The sequence below is a fragment of the Pagrus major genome, chromosome 14, assembly GCF_040436345.1.
Source record: "Pagrus major chromosome 14, Pma_NU_1.0".
Classification (NCBI taxonomy): domain Eukaryota; kingdom Metazoa; phylum Chordata; class Actinopteri; order Spariformes; family Sparidae; genus Pagrus; species Pagrus major.
In genome coordinates, this window is record NC_133228.1 from 21,302,225 (window position 1) to 21,329,006 (window position 26,782).

Here is a 26,782-nt window from a genome sequence, read left to right on the forward strand (position 1 = left end):
ATTCTTATTTTCCTCTGTTGTCTTACAGCAGATATCAGGGACTCGGACCCAGAAGGTAGACCTGGTCTCTCGCTGCTCCAGCCTTCTCGAGTGATGCAGTCACCTTTGGCTTCTTGCCCTCCAGCAGGATCCAACCCTCACCGATCATCCACAAACACCACAACCACCCCTGCACTACGCGAACCACTGTTTGGCCAAACCAAAGCTCTCTCACCACGCCCAATGTCAGGCGTCCTTCCTCAGCTAGACATCCCTCCGAGCAGGCCTGAAAGCCCAAAAACATCAGAGAATCTGATGAATGCATCTCTAGATCCTGGTCTTAACCCATCCTCTGACTCCGATCATGGCCTCATCACGCTGGCATTCCCCTCTGCTACTTGGTCCTCCTGCCCGAGTCCACAGTGGACCACTCCCCGCTCAGGGTCAGGACCAAAGCTGACCCCTTCAGCATTAGTGACTCGGCTGGAGTCTCATCGTTGGCCTGTCCTGCCTCCCATCTCCCCTGTCCGAGGTGAGAAATGATCTCTGCAGGCCACATATGGGCTGTTCACAGCCTCCTCCCTGCCCGGCACTACGCTCCTGCCTACGTTCTTAGGAGCCTGATTGTCCTGAACATGGCTGGACATCCACTCATAGACAAAGAGACACAGAGAATTCAAAGGCTGCCTCCATAGTGAGACGTTCTGATGCTCCTGCCCCCATCAACACATTGTCAAAGCATTGCTGTCAGCCTGTTTTCCCCCATCGACCCCCTCCTCATAATAAATAACGCAGAAAGCTTTTCTTTTTCCTCTAAATCAGCAATAGAAAGGAGGGCTTTTGATGAAAAGCTGGTACCGTTTGATTCCCCGCTCAAAGGCGTGAGGCCCCAACAATAGGAGTCGGGGTGCCTACCTCGTGTGCCGTGCCTCTCAGCCTCGGCTCCCCCGTGCCTCGGCTATTCTCTGGGCTCTGAGAGGGAGACGTGTAGCCGATGGTCATAAATCCACACTGACCACCGCTCGCTGACGGCAGAACACTGAGCAGAGCCGCCACAATAGAATACCTCTGCGGCTTTCCTGTGGCCGCTAATTTACCGTTCCCAATGGGGATAAAGGACAGGGCCACTGACATCTGACTCCTCCAGGAACTTTATGAAAGAAAGCAAACAATGTGGAAATTGTGTAGGGATTTTCTCTTTTCTATCAGAGACATCTACTGTTCTCTGTGTGGTGCTGTGTACTGCAGGGGGGCCCGTGCTGTATCGGAGCACGCTGTTCTGTTCACAGCAGACACAGAGCGAGTGTCACTGGTTCATTTATTTCACTGCAGATGGAGGCGATTCAAGCTCAATGTGGCCTCAATGCGGCAGCGTGTAAAGCTTAAAGGATAAATCTGGTTTATTACCGCTTGGGTTTATTTTCATAGTTCTGGCAGTCATCAACATAATCATAATTTCAAAGCAAGTCTAACAGGGAGAGCAACACATTAACGATTGGACAGGTTGTAAACAAGCTTGTCTGACCGTTCGTATAAGGCTGCCGTTGGCCGACCTTTTCAGTCTTTCAAAATCCCCGTCTCTACAGGAGACAACCGCCAAGCTAGCAACCTTCATGCTTTAAATGGAGAGTTTAAAGCATGAAGCTACGGTACAAACGTAAAACAAGCTAGCACTTGTTACCTTTTCTTTTGCCATTTGTATGCCAGGTTTTGGTTGCTTCTTACACCCGGTCCACCTGTTGTTATCTTTTTTTCATGTCTGTGACGTATTCCACAGATATAGATATTAAAACTGTCACTTTTATTTTTGCTGAGAAACCTGAGTGTGACAGAAAAAAGGGAGAGTCTCTGAATCTGTGGGCTATGTGTTGCTGCGGCCCACGCAGGCTGTTTGACTGCTCTGACCTGTTTACATAGACACCACCCGGGACACACAAGCGCCAGTCATGCAGGCAATGTGGACCGGACATTAGAGCAATTTTATTATAAGTGATGGGGACAAAGTTCAAACTGGTTCTTAAGTTAATGAAGCTTCTGCAGTCTAACTAATGACTCATGATAAGTGGTGATCGTTCTGTGTTTTGGTCTTTTAGCTGTTTTGCTACGTTCCCAGATCTAAACAACTTGGCGAGGACAATGTTATTATTATTACTGCTCAGGATCAAGGCTAAAACTGAAAAAATAAGCCACGAGTCGAACCAGAATAAACTTTGTAGAAGTTCTGTAGAGAGACGTTCAAAAACTACTTTGAACATTGTCATGAGGTGGTCTGCATCAGCAAATCTGCATTTTCATTGTGATGTTTTGTCTTGATGCAGCAATTCCCTTTAATTTTGGCCCATGAGACAATAAAGTAACATTAAACCTTATAATCCTGTGTGGTTTATGGCTACAGAGGCTGATGTGAGTCTCCTCACCCCACTCAGCCCTTTTTGACCCCAATCATGATTATTTCAGATCCCCTACACTGCATAGAGTGACCCTGAGCTGACCTGTTTTGAGCAACATCTCCGGAGTGTAACTGTCCTCCACAATGAAGCGGGGCACTGTGCCGGCCTGGCCTGGCCTCTCCACTCGGGGCCTTTTACCCCGACACTGTGACCAGGAAAAGAGGGCCACAGGCACACAGAGAAGGCCTTGTCTGCCTCTAACTCTGTCATATCAAACTCACTGACCCCTCAGAGTCACCCTTAACCTCCCCGAAAAAACTCACCCTGACTCAGTACAGCCCCAATCTGCTGGGAATGACAGCTGAGTTGACAGCAGCAATATGCTTTGAAGTGTCAAGTCAAGTCCTTCCATTGTCCGTCTGAGTAGAGCGCCGAGCCGCTCAAGTGCACAATAGTGCAGTGGTGTGTGCGCGTCGTTGTTCGCGTACTTGACAGCGTGAGGGTGGCTTCATGTGTACATTTATACTCTTCCATGTGGGCAGACGCGAAGGAGCTGAGTTTGCCTTTTTCCTTTTTAGAGCCTCTGTATATATTATCCTTTTGTCCGGACCGAGCTGTTCTGCATCTCTAATGTGAGAAAAGCCTTCAACAAGCCTCTTTCAGGACGACGACAAAACACACCACCCAGTGAAACAGTTTCTCTCGCTAATCCTCAGATTTTCTAAACCAGGCAGAGTGAAACAGTTTTGTTTTGACGGTTCGAGAGGAGATAAGTAATTAGTGGTTATCTGGACAGAGGTTTTTGGTAATTTGAGCTGAGATGAGACTGCTTTCGCCCTGAAGTCTGACTGTAACGCCGTGCTCAGACCTTCATATCTCGCCTGAGGGCCTTCACTCATGGAGGTCCTGGGTCCGTGTTGTTAGTTGTCCACTTGTCAGAGTGTAAAACCTGGAAGGGACAGGCTTTACTTAAGCCCACTACAACATCCAGCTGAGATTTATAGTCTGATAGCTGCATCAGAGAACGTCCTCCAGGAGCTTTCCTCTGGCTGTCGACCTCTCTGTGGTATTCTTTGTTTATTTACATCTCATTACTTATCAATCCAGTCGACACCCCTGAGATTTACTGAAATCCGATAGTGATTGTGATTTAATGCCTTCTAATTGTTTAATGACATTTCATTTTATGGTTATCAGAGTTTTTGTCAAACTATTTAAAAGACGTCTGGAAATATCACTCAAATAAGATTGTTTATTGTCAGCTCTAGATGAAGATTTAATATCACGCACCTTAAAACAACTAAACCATTTATCTTCAGTAAGAAAATAAAATATTTAATCACCTTAATAGTAGGTAATTATACTACTTTCCTGAATTGCCCCTTCTGCATTGTGCTCATTAAGCTCTCCCAGTTGTTTTATTATTATTCATACACCTCTTTGTTGTTTCCTATTATTTTCTAATGAAACAACCCACTGAGCCCACGTGTGTCATTAAAGCTACATTTAATCCTCATCATCATCATTGTTTATCATCATAACATAATACACCCACTCTGTGCTGTTGCAGGACGCTGTGGCACAGCAGCATCTCGCTCCTCTGAGCTCAGCTGCAGTCAGTCTCATGTGTTTGATGAGCTGGAGGCCATCGCCCCTCGCTCCACTTCCTGTCCGTCTCTGGACGAGCCTGCAGACTCATCCGGGTGCCCTTCACCTGATACAGGTAGACACACACACACAACCATCATTTTCATTATTGATTAATCTGTCATTTTCAGCCATGCTAGCAGCTTGGCTATGCTAATGTTGGTCCGTCTGTTGGTCAGACGGATATATCTCGACAACTACATCACTGCTATGGATGAGTTCTGCTGACTGGGGTTACTTTTGCTAGTGCCATCAGCAGGTTCAGATTCATGGTTTTGATGAAAATGTCTCAACAACTGTTGAAAAGTTTGGCTGAAATTCTGTTCAAACACTCGTCTTCCCTTCAGGATGAACTGTTATAACTTTGAGAACTTGACATCCCATCAGCCTCTGCTCTGTTTGGAGTTAATAGCAAAAATTAATTAGCAAACATTAGCATGCTTACACTACACTACAATGGTTAACATTGTAATTTTAATGGCAGCTAAACATCTGCATGTTGCCATTGACAGCATGTTAGCATGCTAACCTTAGCATTCCGCTCAAAGCTGCTAGCACGGCTGTCTCGTTTTCCAGTATTTTAGTGACGTTTTGTGGATAAAATATCATAAAATTGTGACAAAGAGCCCAGCAGCCTACATCTTAAAATGGCTTGTTTTGTCCGACCAAAACTGAAAAGTTTTCAATTTAAAATGATATAAAACAGAGAAAACCAGCAAATATTAGTCACTTTTTATTTATCCAAACTGTTGATCAATGTTGATGTTTTCTCCATTAACTAATTGATTGATTAACTAATTGTTTTAGAACTAAACCTGAATTAAAAATGTTTCCATTGTTAGATTAACATTATAAATCTTGATATTGATCAAATATGTATTTTATATGTGGTGTGAGCATGTTATATCAAGGTTTGGAAAGTTAACTCGTGCCTGTTTTGTCGTTCCTCTTCCAGTATATTCTGACAAAAACAAACAATGATGGGATTGAATGTCATAACTACCAGCATTGTGCTGTACATAATGTATTCCTGTTTGTTTGTTTGTTTGTTTGTTGTTTCCATCTCTATGTGCCTCCCAGTAATGTCTCAATTAGACATGCTCTCCTTCCTCTGTGACTTCAGCCTTGTTACAGACAGGGACGGGCTTATCTGAGCACTCACTGTGTCAGGTCTTTGTATCAGCCCATGTTGGCCAACAAAAGCAGGGTAAATGTGATGTGTGTGTCTGCATGCCTGTGCTAAATAGCATGTGTGTGTGTGTCCTGGAGGTGGTTCGGTGAGCTGCTGAGAGACACATTAGCCAATGAAGACTTCCTCCACCTCCCTCATAGCCCTCTAATCCCTGACAAGGTGTTTAACCTGCTTGCTTGACCCAGACCCCCATCTGACCCCGGCGACCTTTGCCCCGAGGATGTGGAAGGATCAGGGCAGCCGCTGCCATGGCAGCCACAGCGTGATAAAATCAACTCAGGCCTCAAATGTCCTGCCAAATGTGAGCTAATGCTCCACGCTGATTTTTATCAGACTGACATGAAGCACGATCAACATCTGTAGAGAATGTGGCTGATTTAAAGCTTCACTGAGCAGGATTTTATTAGAAATACAGATATATGATGAAAGCCTCAATCACCAAGGAGAATATTCATCTTTAAATACACGTGGGGACACTAGAATGAATGAATGAATAGATAAATGGTTAAAATAAAACATGCTTGTCTCTAGAAACAATTCTTCTTCCTATTTTTACGACACATAAAGTTCTGTCGTCCACAGCAGCACCTGCAGAATCAAAACTCTCTTTCTTTTGAGTTTGTTTAATATGAAATAGTCATAGGTTGCTGAACATCAGGGCTGTTGGCTTGATACTTACAGTAAAGCCACACTTGAGTCGCTAAAAACAAGAACTTGAGACTTCAAATTCAATAAGGGCACACTTTAGTGGGTAGATCATGAGCCGCCACATCCCACGTCATCCGTCATCCTCCCATCTCTTTCTCCTCTTATTTCCTGCCATCCAGGTAACACATAACATGGCCAAAAAAAAGATAATACAATTAAATAAAGTAGCATCAAGAGGCTCTGCATGACCTGTATAAAGTTTACCGATGTTGAATAAATAAGTATTTTTTAAACCTTCCTCTCAAACTACGTTTAAATTAGAAGTGTGTCTGTGCTCTTCTGTCCGTCTGACCCTGGGTGGGTGGTAACCAGTGTGTCCAACACCTTAATCACAAGCTTAGTCATTTGTTATCTGCCACTGTGTTTGCTGAGTGTCTTTCAATCTTGCGGCTACTTTTGGCTAATTATGCACTAATACGCAGCCTAACTGAAAGTGTGTCCCGACACATTATGTTACACCCACAGTTATCCCTGGGATTTCCTCTCAACGACTCCTTAATTTATCAGCCGAGGCAACAGTTCCTTTTTTCTCACCTGAGGGATTACTTTACCAGCGTCAGCACACCTACATGAGTGACTTCACCAACTGAAAACACTTCACGGGAAAGTGTGTGTGAGTGTGTGTGTGTGTGTGTGTGTGTGTGTGTGTGTGTGTGTTCGTGTGTGTGTGTGTGTGTGAGCAGACTGGACTGCACAAACAATTAAGACAAACTGAAAAGTTTCTGTCCGTGAAGGCTACTTTTATTTAAGAGGAAATGGAGGCTTGAATACAGCTTTCTGGGATGTTGCTGGGAAAGTGTGTTTGTGTGTGTGTGTGTGTGTGTGTGTGTGTGTGTGTGTGTGTGTGTGGTGGGGTACCTTCAACAGAGCGTGTTGTGTGAAATCCCCTCAGAGTGGAATGGCAGCTCCACACCCAGCCAGCGTGGGCTGGGGATTTGCATGGGCACCGAGCCACGCTGTCATTGATCCGGTTTTAATTGGGTGTGACGATGAGAACTTTGGATCTTGAGGGGGGGAGGAGGAGGTGGGTGCATGAGGATAATGTACAGTATGTGCTAATCTTCTGGGACTTGTTATGCATCGTAAAGATGATTATATGTTTGACAGTTATTTCTGTTACTATATTTTCTTGGGTGTGGATTTAAATTGGACATATTTAACCCGAACCATCTTTCTGACCGTGCTAGCAGAACAGCGCCAGAGATGGCAATAGCTGAGTTTCCATTAGCGTATTTGTATGTACATGTTGAAAAAATATTGAAAAAATACTGACTTTTTGGGGATCTGGTTTGTATGTTCAAACCCTCACCTACTGTCATGACCTTTAGTGACTGATGAGTTCACCCTGTACGGTGTCACAGATCCTCATTAGAGATCGGGTAAGGAGCCTCTGTTCAGGGTCCTGCTGGATTACCTGGCACGTCCAACTGGTAAGAGTCCCGAGGGTAGACCCAGAACACGCTGGACAGATTGTATATCTCATAAGGCTAGGGATTGCTCTGGATCCCAAGGGGAACCTGGAGAACGTTGCTGGGGAAGAAGACATCTGGACAACCTTGCTAAACCTGCTGCCACTGCAACACAGCCCCTAGATTAGTGTCAGTCTATTTTATGACTGAATATGAGATGAAATAACTTGTTTGTCTCCTCATCATTAGCAGCTGCATTACAGACCCATCAGTGGTCTGTTTAGTTATCCAAATGATTCACCTTTGGAAAAGAAAACCTGTTTTACAGAAGGTATAATCTATGTCCATCAGCGCCGCACAATATTTTTCCAGGATTTCAGACTTTGTTGTCGTTGTCCTCCCCTGCAGCGCTTTCTCCTGGCCTGGCAGCGCTGACGGTGGGCTGCGACTCAGGGAACCTGGGCTCCCTGTCCCGGGTCCAGCTGCTCCTCCTGGACCGACTGGAGCCCGAGAACCTGCCGAGTCCCTTCAGTATGGAGGAGGAGCAGGATTGGGATCTGAGGGAGCAGTATGATCCAGAATTTACTTCGGAAGGTAAAGCTCTTCATGAGAAAGGTGCAAACAGATAGTCACATTGGAGGATGTGCAAACTGAAACATGTGGTGCTACAACTTGCACAATTCACATTTTCCATGACTCATTTACGCATTCTGTCTAATATTGCTGATTTTTTTTAAATTTTATCCTTAAAAGTCATATATTTTGGTCAAACTTTTAGTCAAAATGTTTTCTTTCATTAAGCTAATTCAATTAAGCGTCTGCATAATCAGCAGCTTCATGGCTTCCATAGAGAGCTGAAAGCCGAAAGCTTCAGAAAAAAACAAAATTGTATGTTTGTCAAACTAAAATCAACACATTTCATGTTCATTTCACAACTTACATGATGAAACTTCTGCATGCAGAACTAGTATCTTCCATCTTCTAATATCTAATATATTTCTCTCCATATGTAAAGGTAAATTTAAAGATTGAACTCATGGGAGGAAGTTAAATTTGTGGGATTATAAGAGAAAGCAACATACACACAGTTTAATACCAGGATTAAATATAATCCAACCAAAACATCCAGATATATTTGATACACGTGTCTTGTTAATGCCAGCTGGAAACTGAGCCAAAAGAGGAAGTTCACGCTCGCGAGATAAACTCTGAGTCAGCATCAAGTTCAATTCACTTTAAAGCTTTTGAAACTTGTTGATTCAGTCAACAAGCATCCAAACGGTCTGTGATTTGTTTGTGATCGAGTGAAAATCACGTGAAATCGTGAAAATTATTTGTGATTTTTATGAGTATACTAAAAAGTCAATTGTGACTGACAAGCAATCTCAGTTCACTGATTGTAAACCTCCTGTTGTGACGAACAGTGACAGTTTGCATGCGATTGTTTGATGAGCAGAAACCGTCACTTTAATAACAGGGAGCAGTCAGACAGGTGTGTCTCCGTGTGTGTGTGTGTGTGTGTGAGGAGAAAACACACATGACCAGACAGAGGAAAAAAACATGACACTGTAGGCTTTTTTTTTGCCGTCCTTGAGAGTAAGCGATGCCTTTATGGCGTCGAGCAGCTTCTCTTTTAACGAGCCGTGTTGCCGCCTCTCATCTGCTCCCAGGCATGCCGCTGCGAGCTCTTAACTGCTTTTCCCCGAAAGGTGTGGCAGCTCACAGGAGAGGTTTATAGTGATATCAGGATGTGCCATATTAATAAAGATCAAACCGCTAGAGTGGATCATTAACCGGGAAAGTCCGACTAAGATAGCAGGAGACACTTAGAAACAAGCGCTGCATACATAACAATGGATAAGGAACTGAGAGGAGCGTGTGCAGCAAAGTCATTTAGTCTAGCGTCTGTTGTTTAGAGTGTGATAACACGTCGGAGAGAGAGATAAACACCGCAGACGTTTGAAGGTTCAGTTCAACCAAATTACAAAAGTCTATAGTGGTATGAAGTCATGCAGGTGGTTTTTATGTTTGTTTGTTCAGCTTTTGAGAAATTTGTCTCAACTACATTTTTCCAGTGGTGGAATGTAACTATAGTACATTTACTCAAGTACTATATTTCTACTTTGCTACATCTCAGAGGCAAATATTGTACTTTTCACTCCGCTACATTTGTCTGACAACTTGAGTTACGCGTTACTTTTCAGTTTAAAGCGTTTCATTCCCCTCAGTTCAGTGAAAACATGTTGATTTTGAATGTAAACCGTCTTGGATCGTCACAAAGCTGAAAACAGTTTATCTGACACCATGAAAACACTAACTTAAACATCTACAGCAGCAAAATGCAACATACACATTAATGCAGATGTAATATTACTGTGAACAGTTTCTACTGAAGAGATGATTTGATTTTTTAGATGCTATGAGCACTGACATTCCTTCGACCTCCATGCAGATTTCTCAAACCCTGGACAATTATTACCAAAATCTATCTGCTGAGCTAGATTTCATCAGAGGTTTCAGACTTTTTACCAGCAAAAATAAGACTGTGGTTTTGTGCTTGTTGTCAGAGCATCTATGCCACCGATGTTTACAACAAGAGAAAATCTGTCTGAGTTTGCTGGAAGCTCGTCTCGCCTCTCTGTGTCTCCAGAACAATGTTTGCACCTGGCACACTTCTGTAGACAGGTGCTCCTCCAGGGTTTTGTTGCTCCATTTTTTGCCATTATTTGCTCAGAGATTAAGAGCCATAATTGGAACTAATACACGATGCATTACTCATATCTGAGCACACACACTCAAGCACAAAAGACAAATGCATGTAAGTGTGCGCAGGAGGCTGCCACTTATGTACACATATGCACGGACGCCTGCCTGCAAACACACACACAATTGCTTCCTTTAGCTTGACGCTGCGTCCTCTCTGTGGGTTTTTTTTTTTTTTCAGGTGTTTTGAGGCCCCTCACAGCTGGCAGCATCTCTGAAAGGTGTGACTCTCCAGGGAAAGTCCAAGAAAACAAATCGGTGAGTGCCGCTGCCTCTTGTGAAACCTCTTTTCACTCTCTACCCCCCTCCTCCGTTCATCTATCAGATTTCCCCCCAAAAGCAGGACTGCGCCTTGTTGTGAGCAAACACAAGACCTTCAGGAATCAACTCCGGTCAAACAATAACCCCAAACCTGGCACACACAGTCTCCCTCCCACACAAAGACCCTCTTTTACAAACTTGAACTGGCATGTATTTATAACTGTCATTCCAGTAAGACGAGCCAAATTGTTGTTGATAATTGAGACACAATATAACAGAGGGCACGCGGCGTGCAGCAGGTGTGTGGTTAATCAGTCACGGGCTGCAGGAGGGGGGAGGCCTGACTGTACGGCTTTTACACCAGCTCATTGCTCTGTCGCAGGGGGGTACGCTCGGCTAAACGCCCGACACTGTGGGATTCTTTTAGAGGATGCACCACCACTAGGATCAGACAGGGGTTGAGGGGTGAGGGGTCAGGGGGGTAAACAGGGCTTGTGCATGCTGGGCTGCAGCGGAATGGACGCAGGTGCTCCACGTGATCTACGATTAATCTCCCCTTTATGACGGATGAGAGAGAGCCCCTGAAAAGCATGAATGAGACTCATAAGCCCCCTGCAATTATGCCAAACCACAATGACGAGCTGGAGTGCTTCGGAGCTGGATTCATACCATCATTTGCATAATGTTCCTCACTGAACCAAGTGTCCGCACACTGGATTATTTATAAAGAGGAGAAACTGATAAACCAATGGTATGTTTTGAGTCGGGGAGTGGGAGGAGCTGCTGGCTCTGGTTCTTGGATAGAGGCGTTTTAAATCTCTGTACACTCCCGTTTGGAAGCTGTGAGATCCTCTCAGTTATGCGACATAGAAACCCTGGAGTTTTAAAGGAATAGTTTGACATTTTAACTTGAAATGCTTATTTGCTTTCTTGAGATGAGAAAATACCAATCCAATCAAATTCCTGAAGTCTTTTCATCATTCTGAGGTTGCAAGGCAACCGGCAAACACCCCGGGAAGTCACCGCTCCCAGCCAAGAAATAGTCCGACACTAAATTCTTCATTCATAACGCTAAATTTATTAAAACCCCACCCATCCTGATGTGTTATTATGCCACTGCAGTAATGGCGACTTCTTGACTACTTGCCCAGATTCATGTACACAGAAAATAAACACGGCTTTTAATTCCAGAAGTTGCCATACGCCCAGAAAATGTGCAGACTTTGCAGCCGACAGCAGGCCAACTCTATCACAATGTGGGCGATCTGTCACTAGACTTTTATCCCGTCTTCTATTTCCTTGCAGGATCAGTCTGAAGGAGGTTCTGGTTCACCGTCCTCTTGGATCATAGACCCGAGTCCATCACATGACATGTTCAGATCCGCCTCTTCTCCTGGTACTGTATCCCTTACATCTACTCTGACAATGATTATTTTCTTGATCTGTGTGTGCTGTTATGTCATATCACCTCTTTATTAAAACTGGCGCTCTTGCTTAAGAGCCTATAACAACAATACTTAATCAATACAAGAGCCTGTCTTCAACCATTAGCGTCTGATCCGGTAAAAGCCCACTCAGTCCCTGTCAGCTCTGGTTTATTAGGAGCCATTGTCTCCTCACTGTCAGCGCTGTGTTTAGCGCTCCCTTGCCTCCGGTACACTTAAGCCCGATAATCCTCAGTAGGGGCCAGCTGGCTCCAAGTATCACCTTCTCCTGTGTGGCTGGCTTGTGTACATTCATGAGTGATGGTTCAGAGGCAGCGCTTACTGTACGAGAACGCAAACACTGGAAGGAAAGACGGGAAAAAGGTCAGGAGTGCTGTCACCACATGGAAGTGGAGAGACACCCTCGAGCTAATAGCTGACTCTTTTTCCTCCCGTCATCGTCAGACTGCGGTCACACTTTTCTCACCTATCAGTCATTGTTCTCTGACGTTAATGGTCCATGGTTTGCTGTATTCCTGAAGAAAGTCAAAATGCATCCATCACATCAGAGATTGATGTGTCTGAGGCTGTGCCGAGCTGCAGCTAACCGTTTAGACCAAAGGTACAGTGATATGTCTTCTAATCCAACATGGTTGACGTCAAGTACCAAGGCTGCATGGCTTAAAAAACACTCTGTCTTTTACCCCTTTAACACCGGACAAAAAAACCCACTGGCATCCACTAACTTCAATGCAAATGTGTATAATCAGCATCCGCATTCACTCCCACATCAAATGATCCTGCAGTCCTTAAAGGGTATCAGCTCCAGCTCTGATGAAAAACTGTGATGAAAACACAACAGAGGGGGAACACGTTAATTTTTACCCCTTTCAGGCTCGATTATATAGTGTGTGTTTAAGTGAGTTAACGTTAGTAACTTCCCTGCTTGTCAGGGCTTCGTCAGAATCAGATGAAGACACACGTGGCATCAAAATATTAGTCATTGAATAAGTTTGCTGCCTTAATTCATGTGCTCCAGTATCTTTCTATACTAAATGTTTTCCTGATATTAGATTATCATTACTTGAGAGAAAAGTCAGAGGAAAGGACCAAGGCAGTTGAAGGAAATGTTACTGAGTTGCATTATGGGAATCGTAGGATCTTGCATTTTTAGAGCCTCAGGACTAAGACGGGTTATCTGCTGCATTTTACAACAAAATCAGTGTGCATGTGCAGGTTTTTTTAATGTGAGTAAACCTGCTAAAAATAGGTTATTGTCCCTGTTCACATTGCCAAGAGACAATGTCTGTTTTGTTTTTCTTGTGTCATGCTCTTAGTCACGAACACACCAGCCAACAGGGAACAGCAGAAAGCAGCAGATCATATACCTCATCAGAGTTAGAGTTACATCACAGTGGTATTTAATATTTTAGGAGCATAAGCAAGCTGCTGTCGGGGCACCCAGAACTTCTGAGCTGTATTTTTCTGTTTTTACTTAAATCTTTCCAAAAACGTGGACTCTAATCTGCAAAGTGTTGCAGGACAGAGTGATTTAAGAGCTTTTTAATATAGAGAATGATTGATTTATTAGCTTGTTAAATGTATACAATGTACAGCTTTTGTCAGAACATACAATGGCTGAATTCCCCTCAGCTTTTAAATGCAGGTTGTTTATTTCCTTACAGATTTTAAAACTAGTCTTTAACTGTTTAACTGCCCTATAAGAATTAAACAAACTCAGGAAAAAAAGATGTCGCCCAGAGGATTCTGGTGATGGCTTGTGTGCTTTGACCTCTTAGAGGCCAAATGCATGGTCACACTCTGGGGGAAGAGGAGGGAGTGAGGGGGTCATCAGCAGGGCGTGGAGAGGTCACGCCTGAGGTCACACAGTGACTTAAAGATGCCCAGTGTGTGGCATGTCTTTGTGTGGATAGGTGAGATTCGGTTACCCTGGAGGTGAGAGCAGTTCAACCTTTGAATGGGGCTCTAAAGTAATGGAGGGAGTGACCCCATTACGACTCAATGTATATGAGACGGTTGAGAAAATGGGTTTGTGACACCAAGTTCACACGACTAACTGCTGATTTACATTTAGATTTAGGGAAGAACGGTTGACAGTTGTGCTGGTTTGTGAGAAATTAAATTAATCATTTGAGTATTTATCAGCAAAAATGCAAGACATTTTTGTTTGTGTTATATAAAGGTACATTTAAATCTACTCCGACTACCGACTAGCTGTTGAACAAGCCAGAGTTGATAGACTTTCATTCATCAATTCTCGGACAAAGCAAAAGGACAATTGAGACTTTTAATGAGCCAGACTGAAACTTAACGTTCTGCTGAATCAAATGATGTATGACAACTGATGCTGACTGCTAGTATAGGGTGGGAGAAACTAAATAAATACAGGAGAGTCAGGTGCCCCAAATGTTCCAGGTCTTCGAGGGTTGATAGGACCCCATTAGCTTCCACAGATTGGTTTCTCATCTTCCTGGAGTCTACTTTCATGTTTCAGCCACAAAAAATACAAATAATAAGTATACATAAAACAACAACGTGCCATAAAAATGAAAACAAAACCTTTCAGAGACACAATGCTCCAAAAAAACACACAAAAAACACCCAAAACAGATCAGAATAAATTATATAATTGATAGATTATTCCATATTTATTGAACTGATTTATTGAAAGAGACTTTGTTTTTGCCATCAACAATGGTTTAGCAATCCTGAGATTAATCTGAAGCCAGAAATCAGCTGTGATAAGATTCTCCTGCTCCCCAGTGAGGCTCATGATAAGACCTCTGTCCGGATTTGCTCATCAGGAATTCATAGGTAGGATTATCCCTCCCCTCATAATTGTTTCATGACTGTTTCCCTTGCTGCCCCGGTCACTCTGCGCTCACTCCAGTGTTTAGCATTCAGCTGCTACTAAAGATGTTAGCGTCCGAATGAATGTAGTGATGTGCGGGGCCACAAAGAGCACTAATCTGAACTGACCCTGTTGGATTGTTCCAGGAAGCTGAGGAAGCTACGGGACAGATTAAGCTCCAGAAAGACAGAGATGGTGCAAGTAAAGATTAGTCGTGTACTAAGCGAGGATCGTTTCCCCCCCAGAGGACCACACACTGACAGTGTAGCCATGTCACCATTGTCTCTAAGCCACCGCTGCTGTGGACTCATTGGCTATTGTCTCCGAAATCCTCCAGCGCTTCCCCAAAAACCTGGACTCAAGCCCTTTGATTGGCACTTGTCAGGGCTGATAGAGAGCGGTGACGTGTTGGGAAAGGCTTCGATAAAGGAGCCCTGAAAGGAAAATCCCCTCCCCATGAATAATAAATTGGCGAGGATTTTCCTTTTTACTCCACCCCGCTCCCATTCTGCCCATTCTTTCGGGAGATAGAGGAGTGCAGGCTCTGGGTGGCATCAGTGAATAGCCTCGGCATGCTGATTGTCTAGCTGATGCTCATCCCTTTCTCAAACATGCAAAGAAAGAGATACAAGTCCAACCTTCTTGCCTCTGCCTGGTGCGCTGGATGGTAAAGGGCAGGCAGTGTGTGTTGGAGAGAGTGTGGGCGGTGTGTGTGTGTTTATTGTCTCCAGCGGCCTTTTCGGAATCAGCGAGGGGATTTGACTCGGCCGCTCGCAGCCAAATCCAGCTATCTGCTGCGTTCAGATGCTGCGGTTGGTATGGTAACCTGCTCTGTGTGTTTTAGATGGGCTCTTGTTTCCAGCTTGAACTGACCAGTAATCACTGCGGTGCATTCATGGATTAGACCACGGTGGAGGTTAGGATAGGAGGGTTTCAAAAGAAGGAAACCAAATCCTGAATAATTTGTTTTCACCCTGCTTTAAAAGATTGTACTTTACAGAAGCTGTGTGGACGAATAGATTTTAACCAGTTAAAGATAAAAATATGAAACATTTCCACATGAAAATGTCCCAAAAAGACTCAAGCTTTGTCATAAATTTGTTACATTATGCCAAATGTTTCCTACAATGTTTAAACCCAGAGAAATCTGTAATTTTACTCAAGGTAACAGTGCATTTCATTTGATCACCTGGCACTAACTTCCAGAGAAACATCAGATGATACCTCTGAAAAGAAACCTAATGTTTTGTTTTCTGTTTAAAAGTCCAGTTTATAGGGTTTTGTGGCATCTAGCGGTGTAGCTTTTGTATTCACTCATAGATACCAGCAAGATAAATAAAAAAAACCTATCTTGCAATGTTGAAGAAAGTAAGAAACACATTTCTGGATCTATCCAGGTTTCGTTGAAATCATACAGTATTTTTTGTGTTATCCTGCTGACAAACCAACAAACCAATCAACCAACCAACCAACGGACCCGGGTGAGAACGTAAGCTCCTTGGCGAAGGTAATAAACTCACATAAATGTCAAAAAAGGAAATATTCTTACACATATTTTCCTAATCAAACAGAAAAACACCACCAAGCACCTTCTGAATTTAAGTTCCTCTCATTATAGAACTAAGAAAACATACTTCATCCAAAGGAGAAGTCACCAGTAGTGTCTTTCCACAATCACCTCTTTGGTCAACTAGTATCTTCACATCCATCATGATGTCACTCTAGAAATCCCAGACATTTGGTTTATGTTGCATATGAAAGAAATGATGAATTCTGCGCTCTGAAGATGAACACATTCCTCATCCTGTCGTCTGTTTTGGTGACATTGAGACTCGAGCGTGGACACGAGGGGCCGACGGGAGCGTGTGATTGTGTGCAGCGTGGTGGAAGACGGCCTGTCAAATGAGACATGGCTCCATCAATCTGGGCTGCTGACCTCTGCGCGCTCGCTGACGGGACAAATGAATCCACGGCACCACGTTTTGGACGGCTTGATGAATCTGCTGGTCAAGCTGTCTCCTCCTAATGAATAGAGCCATCTCCAAATGTATCACATTTTGAATTATCGCTCATGCGCTAACACAAGCAACATTCACGTTTTTGCAAAAGTAGCATGAAGAAAAGAGTCCGAAACTCTAATGGAAACTGTTGCAGAAGACAATCTGAGACCTCCTTAAGCTCAAGACTGCATTGATGGAGCTCTTTGTCTCTGCTCTGCTACACCAAGACGTGTATTCAGTGGACTTTATACTCAGAGATAATGGGACCCTTAATTGGCTGGTCAGTGACAAAATGCACGGTTGTTTGAGTTTCAGGCAGAGCGTCCGTTCCTTAGTGAGAGTCTGAAAGGGCTGATGGGAGACGTGAATGTGGCGTTTAGCAGAACAATGTGACGAGAATTAGTGTTTATTAAAGGAACAGAAATGGGTTTTTAGTGCTTTTTACTAAGTGGCTACTTCCACTTAAACGACCATGAATATAGATGTGGTTCCCCTTGTTCAGCACTTGGTTATTGTCGTGTTTATATTTAAAAAGTTGCCCCTTTACTACCCAACAGTTACCCAACTGTTAAATTCCTATCAGATCGAGCAAAAGACTACTAGATGTAAGACTTCTGTATTTTTATGTTGTATCTCTCTGCTCTCAGGGTCCAGTACAGATGAAGGGGGCACATGGAGAGACCACAGCACCGTAGAGAAGGATAGAAGGATGGAGGAGAGGAAAACTAAGGCGCTGAGCATGATGTCCAAACTGCAGGACCACAGGCCTCGTCAGGCAAACGGCAACAAAGGTCGCTCCAACTTTGAGGACTGTGAGTTTATTTATCCTCGACTAAAAAACGAATATTTGGTGTCCGAAAAACGAAACTTTGGCGATTTGCAAGCCAGAATCCTGGTGCTTTATCGTAGAGCTGCATCTTTAATGGTAATGAGCAGCTTAGAGGTCTCACACTGAGCTCACTTTGTCAAGTAAATACATTTAACTTTCGTTGTTTCCATGTCCTGATTGGAGCAGCAACTATTAATCAACTAGATTAATCATTTAGTCTTTAAAATGGCAAAGGAAGTTAAGAAATTGTGTTTTTGTAGAATAAACAGTGAGGCTCGGCCTAAGAAGATGACTCGGTGCTCATGTTGCTATCCTATCTGAGGGTGCCAGCCCTGGACAGGCTTGTGAAAGTTTGTTCAGTCAGAAGAAAGTGGGCTTTTAGGGAGGAATGAGCTGATGCAGAGTTTTTCAGACAGAGAATACACAGTGGTGCCTTCATAAAGGGCCAATATAAGTAAAGTTTAAATTGTGAATCCTGCAAAGCTACTCTCGTGGAGTCCCGGAAAAAAATAAAGAGCTGGAAAAAGAGCATAATAGGTCCCCCTGAATCCATCTCTGCCTGCCAACACTCTTCTTTACCTCCTGTTCACACAATAGACCATGTGAGGAAAAACACAAACACCCGACACATTTACCAACGCTCCTCTCGACTCTTAAAATTTCCCCCCTCAATTACGGCACTTGATTTTTTAGAATTGCCTTTTTTGCGAATAGGAGTTTGGCCAGGATGTTCTCCAGTTTCCCTCAAGTGCCTAATTTCTGGCGTCCAAGCCTTTGTGAGAGCGCTTGGGGCCGGTGGGTCTGACAATAAGCATCCACACCTCAGGTCAAGGCTGAGGGGCCGGCCCTCCGCAGAGGTCAGCCAGGTCAGAGTTCTCCCGTGAGTGCTGGCAGCCGTGAATGGGACTGATTGGACAGGTTTGTTCAGACGGTAGTCAAGCAGGATGAAGAACCCTGCAGCTGGCTTCACTGTTCTGCAGCGAGGTTATTACTAATGGAAAGCTTTGGTTAGTGTGAGTGTGTGTCATTGTAATCTGGAGTTTTATATATATGACAGTTCTTGCAAAGTAAAGTCATCTTTGCCCTCTTAAGGGGTGTTTATCAGGCTACAGCTTTGGTTTAGAGTTGGTGGTTTACAATAAGGATAAGATCAGAGTAATTTTACCTTATTTTCTAAAGGAACAGATCGGTTTGAACTTATTTTATGTCCCCACACATCTTAAAGTTGCATAACTTTGCTCAACATGCACCAAAGTGTAAAAGAAGACACCAAAGATTACAGGAAACAAGCTGAGGACAGTTCAGAAAATGCTTCCACTAATAGAAAACTAAAGGAAAAAAAAAAATGCTGATTATGTATCAGAACTCCTCAAATGCTAAACTTAAATCTTATTTCTCTTTCAGTATTTTTCATTTATTATCCAATTTTCACCCATTTTTTAGACATGCTAATAGGTACAGACATTCACGCTCCCCAGAGGATGAATCCTGCTGCTTTCTCCTCTAGCGAGACCACGAGGTTGACATTGTCGCTTTTAACATGACTTTGGTAAAAGTTTCTTACCATCAACCCAATGTTTACTCTCGTCCATCGTGTTTCAGCGTCATATGACGTCAACTCAAAGTTTTCCCCGACTTTCCAAGTTGTTCCGACTATCGAGGGCATTCACATTAGACTTTGAGGACGTGTAATGAAGTTTCTCATAATACTAGCCAAACAATTATACATCAGTTTGTGTTTGTGTGTGTATATGTGTGTGTCTGAGGTATTCTTCAGAGAAAGACACTGTGCTCTCTGTGCTCTTGTTTATGGGTGAGGTGTGTTTACTAAGACTGTCCTGGTACAATCTCTAATTTTTCACTCCTGAATATTCGCCATGGTTCCTTTGTTTCGTCGTGTGTGTGTGTGTCCTTGCACATACACACACAAAAGTGTTCCTGTGTGTGTGTGTGTGTGTGTTGGCTAGCTCTTGTCCAGACACTTGTAACTGTGCCTCCTCATTAGTCTCTGAAAGAGCCTAACTGCTCATAATTGTCTCTTTTCGGTCCAACGCTGACCACTTGCCAAAGGATTCCCAAAATAGAGAACACCCACCCACACACACACACACACACACACCTATAACTTCCTGTACTCTGCCACCATTCATCCATTCAGCCGTGTGCCATGTGGCTCGTGTTGGGAGTTAACAGTTGATTCTTTACTTTGTTATTATCATCTATAGTTGTTAATTAAAGGCATTACAGGCATTCAACGTGATTTTACCTCCGTACTGTGTACTTTACCTCCGTACTGTGTACTTACCTGAAGTACTTCAGTTCATTTATTTACTGTAAACATGTTGCAAACACTGTAATAAACAAGCAACTGTCAAACGTGCTGATTGATCGCAGCAGCTATCATGAAGAAAGCAAAAACTACAGACAGTCTCTTTCCACAGGAGACTCCTCAATTAATCGTCAACCTGCCACCATAAAAAATTAATCAGCATGTTTTGATTTTTGGGATCCAACACAAGGACAGGCATCCAGAATATCTATATAGAAATCTTCTCGCTCATGGTCTCGTTTGCTTATGTAGACCACATAGAAACATCAGTTTTAAATTGAGGCTGTTTATAACCAGGTAAAAGTTCCTTGTAGTACATTTAAAAATAGGAACAGGTTGAATTGCATTAAAGAAGTATTTTTTTGAAATTTCGATCATTTAAACACCCTTTTTATGGACTATAAAGCCCAATTTGGTCCCATGATGTGTGACTGTGGAGAACAGCCCACTCTGAACAGACTGTAAGTGGATGGAGAACAGGGTGACACTGATGTCAAGTAGCTGTGGTCTCCTTTGTGTTGCCACAGAGCAGCAGCAGCAGCTAGTGCTTGTTAACCAGCGTGGTGTATGTGAGGGACTCTGCGGCTCTCTGATGAATGTCGACGTTGATATGGAACACCTGGCGGCCTTGAAGCCGGCCTCTTTTGACCCCACCCACCCACCAACACCACCACCACCACCAACACCACCTCCAGCCTACATCACTGTCTTCTACCTGTGGGCGGAGATCAGGACTAATTGTTGTTTTCAATGAGCTTAAAAAAAAAACAAAACAAAGAGAAATAAGGCCGACGGAGTGAACAAGAAAGACCAGTCGCTTTAAAAGAGAGATGAAGGGAGCTGACGTCAATAGTGTGAGGTGTTTGTGTGTGTGTGTGTGTGTGTGTGTGTGTGTGTGTGCGAGGATGTCTCTAGTGTGTGTTCTGGTACAGTGCCTTTATGTAACCCCCTGTTTGCTCAGCCTTTGGTCTGGAATACCTCTATGTATTTACCATCAGTCCAGAATGACTGGGCAAACAAACAGCCCGTCTGTTGATGAGCAGCAGCGTGGAATATGCCCGCTGTATTCACGAGCGAGAGAAAAGGGGAAGGGAAGAGGGAGAGAGAGCAAAGTAAATCTGTCAAAGAGTCTATTATACGGTGTCCAAACAGAGAGCGCCCTTCCACAATGGCCTTATTAATGGCACAATGTCAAGGAGCGGCGGGGCAATAATAGCAGATGATTTTGCTTTGTGAGGTTATCTCTGGAGATCTGGTATTGCAATACAAGCAGATGATTTGGACTCTGGGGGCATATCAGTGTGGATCTGCCGCAGGAGCTGATTGGGCGTAGGCGTGTGTGCAGAAAGCGTAAGTTGTGGTTTGTGGTGAGGCCGATGGCGTGCAGCCAGAGACAGGAGTGTGGCCACTACGTGTGTCTTTGTTTGTTTTCCTCGCCACCCCCCACTCCCCCCACTTCAACACACACACATACATACAAACACACACATACTCTTCTCAGGCTTTTTTGGAGAAAGTGAGGGGGAGGACTCGTGTTTTCATGGAGCAACAACGGGGTTGCGGGAGAATGCTGCCAAATACTGTCACCCGCTTTTACATTGTAGTGCCCACTCAAGTGAAACCAGCACACGTTGCCAAATTCTGCTCTGAAAAGATTATTTTATTTACCAGTGAGACACCCTGAATATTCATGTACCACCTCGCTATTTGTAAAACTGTGGGTTTATATCTTTATGTGTTAAGTTTAGGAAACTAAAACTGTTTGGTTCGATTAGAAGGAGATCACGGTCATGGCAAAACATCACATTTTGCTCACTGACTATTAAATACGGGAAGTATAAATGCGGATGTGCCTTAAACCTGCAGTCTTTCTAATGGCCAGCAGGGGGCGACTCCACTGGTTTCAAAAAGAAGTCTGATTGTATGTAAGCTTATGAGAAAATGACCCTACTTCTCACTTGATTTATTACCTCAGTTAAAATGTTTTCTGATGAGTTTCTTGTCCCAAAAACAAAGATGCCAAACTCGAAGTGCATTCACAGATAGATGACGTCACGGTCGGTCTACACTACACGGTTTTGCGGCAGGAGAGCAACATCACGCTACTTCCATCTTTGCCTCTGAGAAAGGACAGTCATTATTACCACGACCACAAGAGGTTTGCTGCGCCTCAATTCTCCTGTTTTATTGTTTTACAACATTGAATAAAAGTAGAATCTAAATCGCTTTTGTGTCGCAGATCAAAAGAAAAAGTGAAAACATGAAAAACCTGCACTCAAAACCTCCCTCACTGACTCACTCTGTTCTCTAAACACTTAGTAGTTTGCCGTGTAGTGAGCAGTAACTTGAGACACCTGACACATGGGAATCACCACTATGCGTCACCACTGCCAGGTGTAGTGTTACATAATGGTGATTTACATTTTACATTTCATCAAACTCATGTAAGTGGACGGAGTATAAAGTTTACTGCTCGGTAAACTGATGATCAGATGTAGAGTAGAGATCATTAACACATCTGCACAACGGCCGAAACAGCTCAAACCACATGTAATCTACTCTCCATGCGCACGCGTGGCTCGTCTGACTGCTTTTATCAGCCTGGAAACCTGCTCGCTCTCTTCTACCTCACCTCCTGCTGGTCTGCTACAGTCCAGTGTTTTTCCTGGAACACCTTCATCAGATAAGATATCGATCTTTACCTTTGATTCGGCACCGGTTCAAAACAGCCAACAATACCTCATTCTATACTATTGTGAAATGACACGCTTGGCCTGGTTTACAGGTCCGCTTTGGCGCTCAGACCTCTCACCTCCTTATCTTACAGCAACACACTTCATATTTTTATGGCTTTTGTCTCGTCCCATTGAGGGCGGTAGATTTACAGGATCATCGCATATTTAATCACTTAAACCCAAAACATCCCATAAACCCATTTCTCATAGAATATCAGCGGTTAGAGATCGGTTTAGACTCTGTTTATCTCCGTGTGTGTGAATGCTATTTGCTCTATATTCGCGCTCTTAATCACATATTTTAGGGCTGTATATGTGGGGCATGTTGCACTCTGACATTCTCCTGCTATTAAAAAAGGGGGTCACCTCCTCTCCACTGCTGAATGTGACCTTTGTTAAAGGAATTATAGGACACTTTATACAGTGTGATGATGAGCAGAGACAAAAGTCTGGGATTAAGCGGGAAAGAGAGCAACAAACAAAGTGAACTCGTTAGAGATACAATAGACCCCTGTGTGTGTCTTTGTGTGTGTGTTATAAATTGCATCCTCGCTCTGACACGGTTTGACAAGTCACTTATGAAGGTTTAATAAACTGTTTTATTTTTAATTCAGGCACCTCACTGGTCAGTAGAGCAAATACCTTGAGGGAGATGAACATGATTTTAAACAAAACTTTCACTAAACTTAAACTAAACTTTGCCGTGAGTCACACATATGATGTTTGTGAAGTTATAAGATAATTTTGCAAGTCGAGAAAGTCACAGTTTGTCTTAAATAAAGTGAAATAACATTTGGTTATAGCCAAAGCTAATGGAGCTGTAAATTAAACCAAAACACAGTTTACCCATTTTCACTGATGGCTAACTAGACAGCTAAAGTAAGAGGCCTAGCCTGTGAGATAGCATTAGATAAACTAAAGCTAACTCTAGTTGTTGATTTTACCTTAGTTGTTATATGTACATGAAAAATATCTACTTTGATCTCTTGACATTTTGGATATTCAGTTTTATCTCACATGATTAAATGAGGCAGCAGCTGAATCAATTTATGATGGAGAAGGAAAAGACGACTAATCTCCTGCTCGACATCAGCTAGCGTAGCAGATCTCAGTAGCTGCCTTCTCAGTGTTTGACTTAAAAGTACTTCATGTGTTCTGGTGGTTAAACATCTCACACTTAAATGTGTTAAATTGTATATTAATGTGTTATATTAGGCTGATTTAGATATAAATATGAATATACACTGACAGATTGAAACTTACATACAAATACATTTCGTGCTTGACAGCTATGTGTGCATACTGAACTCAAAAGGTTATCGTTTTAACACATTTTCAGTAGTATTGCCGCCGATTCCTGAGGTTTTCATCCTATACCAAGACTATACTATTCTGACGCCTTGTTTCAAAAAGCATCCACTTTTTTAAAAGGAGCCACACTTCTAAAATATCCAGTAATTTACCCTAATAAACTCAATCTTAAAATAGTAAAATTATGATTCAATAAGGAACCATCTGAGATAATTGATAAACAAATCTGACCACTAAATAAACAACTTTTGCTGCTAGGTGCTACCTTCCAGGCAGTAGGCTACCGTGAAATCATGGAGGTCACAGTGGGAGATATAAATCATACACAGATGAGTACCAATAGTTGTCAGACGAGCAGTCAGCAGTGTTTTTCATCTGTCAGCTGCAGACATTGAAAATGACGTCCAAGTGTGTGTGTTAAATGAGTTGTGACCCGCGGCTGTTTGCAGCCTGCGGACCGGTGCGCGAGCAGTGACTCCGCCAGAGAAAAGGAACAAAACAGAAAAACAAACGCCAGTGAAAGAGTGAACCTCCCTGCTCATCATCATCATGGCCCCATTCTTCCTCTCTCAATTGCAACTGAATCGCCTCGGTCTCATTACAGATTATGGCCTCAGCAGAGTGACTCTCCCCTTTCTCTCGCCTTTCTCCACACAGTCCCTCTCTTGATTAACATTTTCTGCTAGGCTTCACACCAAAGGCACAACCTGTGCGCTTTAAAGGCAGGGTGAAAAAAAAGCCATCAAGCGCTGGAGTGGAATCAGATAAGGCTATCAGGCAGGAGGCTTTACTGCCTCGGCTTTGTCCCGCTCCTCCACCCGCCCTCGCTTCCTCCCTCAATCTCTCACTCCACTGCACCTTTTGTCCAGATGATTCCCTGACGGAGTGCTCCCCTCAGCCAGGGTCCCCCCGACCTCCTCCAGCACCACTGCAGGTCCACAGTGTGTGTGTGTGTGTGTGTGTGTGTTGTATACAGCAGCAGTGCAGACCACGACAGGCGAGGCTGAGGTCAGGACTGATGTTGAGTTTGAACTCTCTTGAACTATAACTATATGTTCCTAATAGGAGTGTTGCGTATCGCGATATTGACAATAATTGTGATGTTAAAAATGAAATATTTATATACATAGTGTCAGTAATACACAATATAAGTGATAATAATATTCTGTGACTAAGCCAGCCCAGATTTTAGGCCTTGTGGAGTTTGCCACATTTCACTTTTCACTATTAATTTGGTGTAATTGTCCTTTTTGTGCACTTTTTTTTAAGTTATGGTTACAGACTCTCTCTTCCTCCCTACACTTGTATTTGGAGTGTATTTAATTTACCAAATAAGAAACAAAACAGCCAGTAAACAACACAAACAGCATTTTTTGTTGTAATTTTTTATACATATTCTGATTATATCGTTATTGTGAACTTGTGGGGCCGCTAATCGTGTAGTGACACTCTCACCATCACAGTGTCTGTCATAGCAAATAGTATAAAGTGTATCTTAGTTTTATGATATAAGTAGTGCAGTGCCCGTTCAAAACATCTCAACATGTGCAAAGAGACAGAATCACCGTGACGTAACACAACCGTTACTTCCAGGTAGAAAATCTGTGAAATTGGCAAACTTGTTAATTTTTTGGTCGAAACTGTAACATTTAAAGATATACAGTGAAACGCGGTTGTCCGACCTATCTGACGTTTCTACTATGCTCATATTATGTACTGTGCTGCTTTGCTAGTGACTTTAATATCTACGCAACAACAGCATTTCAGACAAACTGCTAGTTTTGGGTAAACTCAAGCTGTCATTTTCTTTAGTCTGTGGCCCGAACAGGTAAATTGGGTCTTTACCTAGAGAGATTCTCTACCCAGAAGTTTGAGATAGCGACTCTTTTATCTTTTGCAGCGTAGAGTTTCTACAGTTATTCCAGTTTTCCCGTTGTTACCTGGGTATAGTGACGAGAGAAAACAATGCCTCTTCCTGTTTGGGGTTGCACAATGACTGACGCATTTTCGTCTGACCGTCTTTTTTTGTCTATTGCCAGTTTGATGTACTGTGTTGTGTCCATGGGGCAGAATGAGAGTCAGTGAGGGTCCTGAAGAAGTTGTTCCTGCTGCCTGAGGTTTTAAATTAAACTTCAACAAAGCATGTGAAAAAATGCTCTTGCACCTGTGGAAAAAAGATGGACTCATATGGTGATAATACAACTTTAACCTCCTCACACACAACCGATTGGTTCTTGCCAATCAGTAGAGTATAATAAACCGATCTGTGTCCTTTTTTTAAATGAATATGTTCGTGTGTTTCTGGACTGAAGTCACTCCGGGTCAACTGCTAACTCTCCTCCAGATGGTCAGTGAAGCTCAGCCTGTTGTAAAAGAGAAGGTGGATCCATTCACTCTCTACCACAAGCTGCCGATTCACTTTAGCAGATTGACCAGCGCACTGATGCAGCCGCCGCGTCAATGTGTGTTTGAGTCTTTTGAAGGGACTTTTAAATCCCCACCAGGCTGAGCAGCGGCTGCATGTGTGACTCCAGATCCTCGTCCTGCAGCCTCTTCTCATCGCAGATATTTGCAAACAGATGCGCGAAGCCGGCCCGCAGGTTTTTTTGATCAATCAAGCTTTAACAAGTCAAGTTGACTAGATGCGAATGTAACATTTTGCATGTGAAAGGACGAGGCCACGGAAGGCCTGGTTTTGATTAGGCCTAAGCTGATAAATGGCAGATTCAAACAGCCCCCCTGCCACTGTGGAGAAACCCCAGAGGTCCAGGGGTTTAAGTCCAGACTGATATCAACTCTGTTGCTCCTCTTTCTTCTCCAAACCAATGAATAGATCCATTATTCAGTAGACTCATTCTCATCTCCTAAATTGAAGTGGCAGCAGCTTAAAAGCCCCATTTTCTACCCCCGTTTTTTTCCAAGCCGCGCTCCCT

General features: G+C 43.2%; 1 protein-coding gene across 3 annotated transcripts in view; it reads left to right on the forward strand.

Moving 5' to 3' along the window:
• The window catches only part of LOC141008489 (uncharacterized), a 61,536-nt gene that overhangs the window by 24,514 nt on the left and 10,240 nt on the right, over positions 1-26,782 (forward strand). For all 3 annotated transcript variants that reach the window (XM_073480883.1, XM_073480882.1, XM_073480881.1), the window contains 6 exons: positions 29-511; positions 3,940-4,092; positions 7,734-7,919; positions 10,270-10,346; positions 11,655-11,745; positions 17,293-17,457. In XM_073480883.1, the coding sequence (XP_073336984.1) occupies positions 29-511; positions 3,940-4,092; positions 7,734-7,919; positions 10,270-10,346; positions 11,655-11,745; positions 17,293-17,457 (1,155 nt within the window). The remainder of the gene's footprint in view (positions 1-28; positions 512-3,939; positions 4,093-7,733; positions 7,920-10,269; positions 10,347-11,654; positions 11,746-17,292; positions 17,458-26,782) is intronic.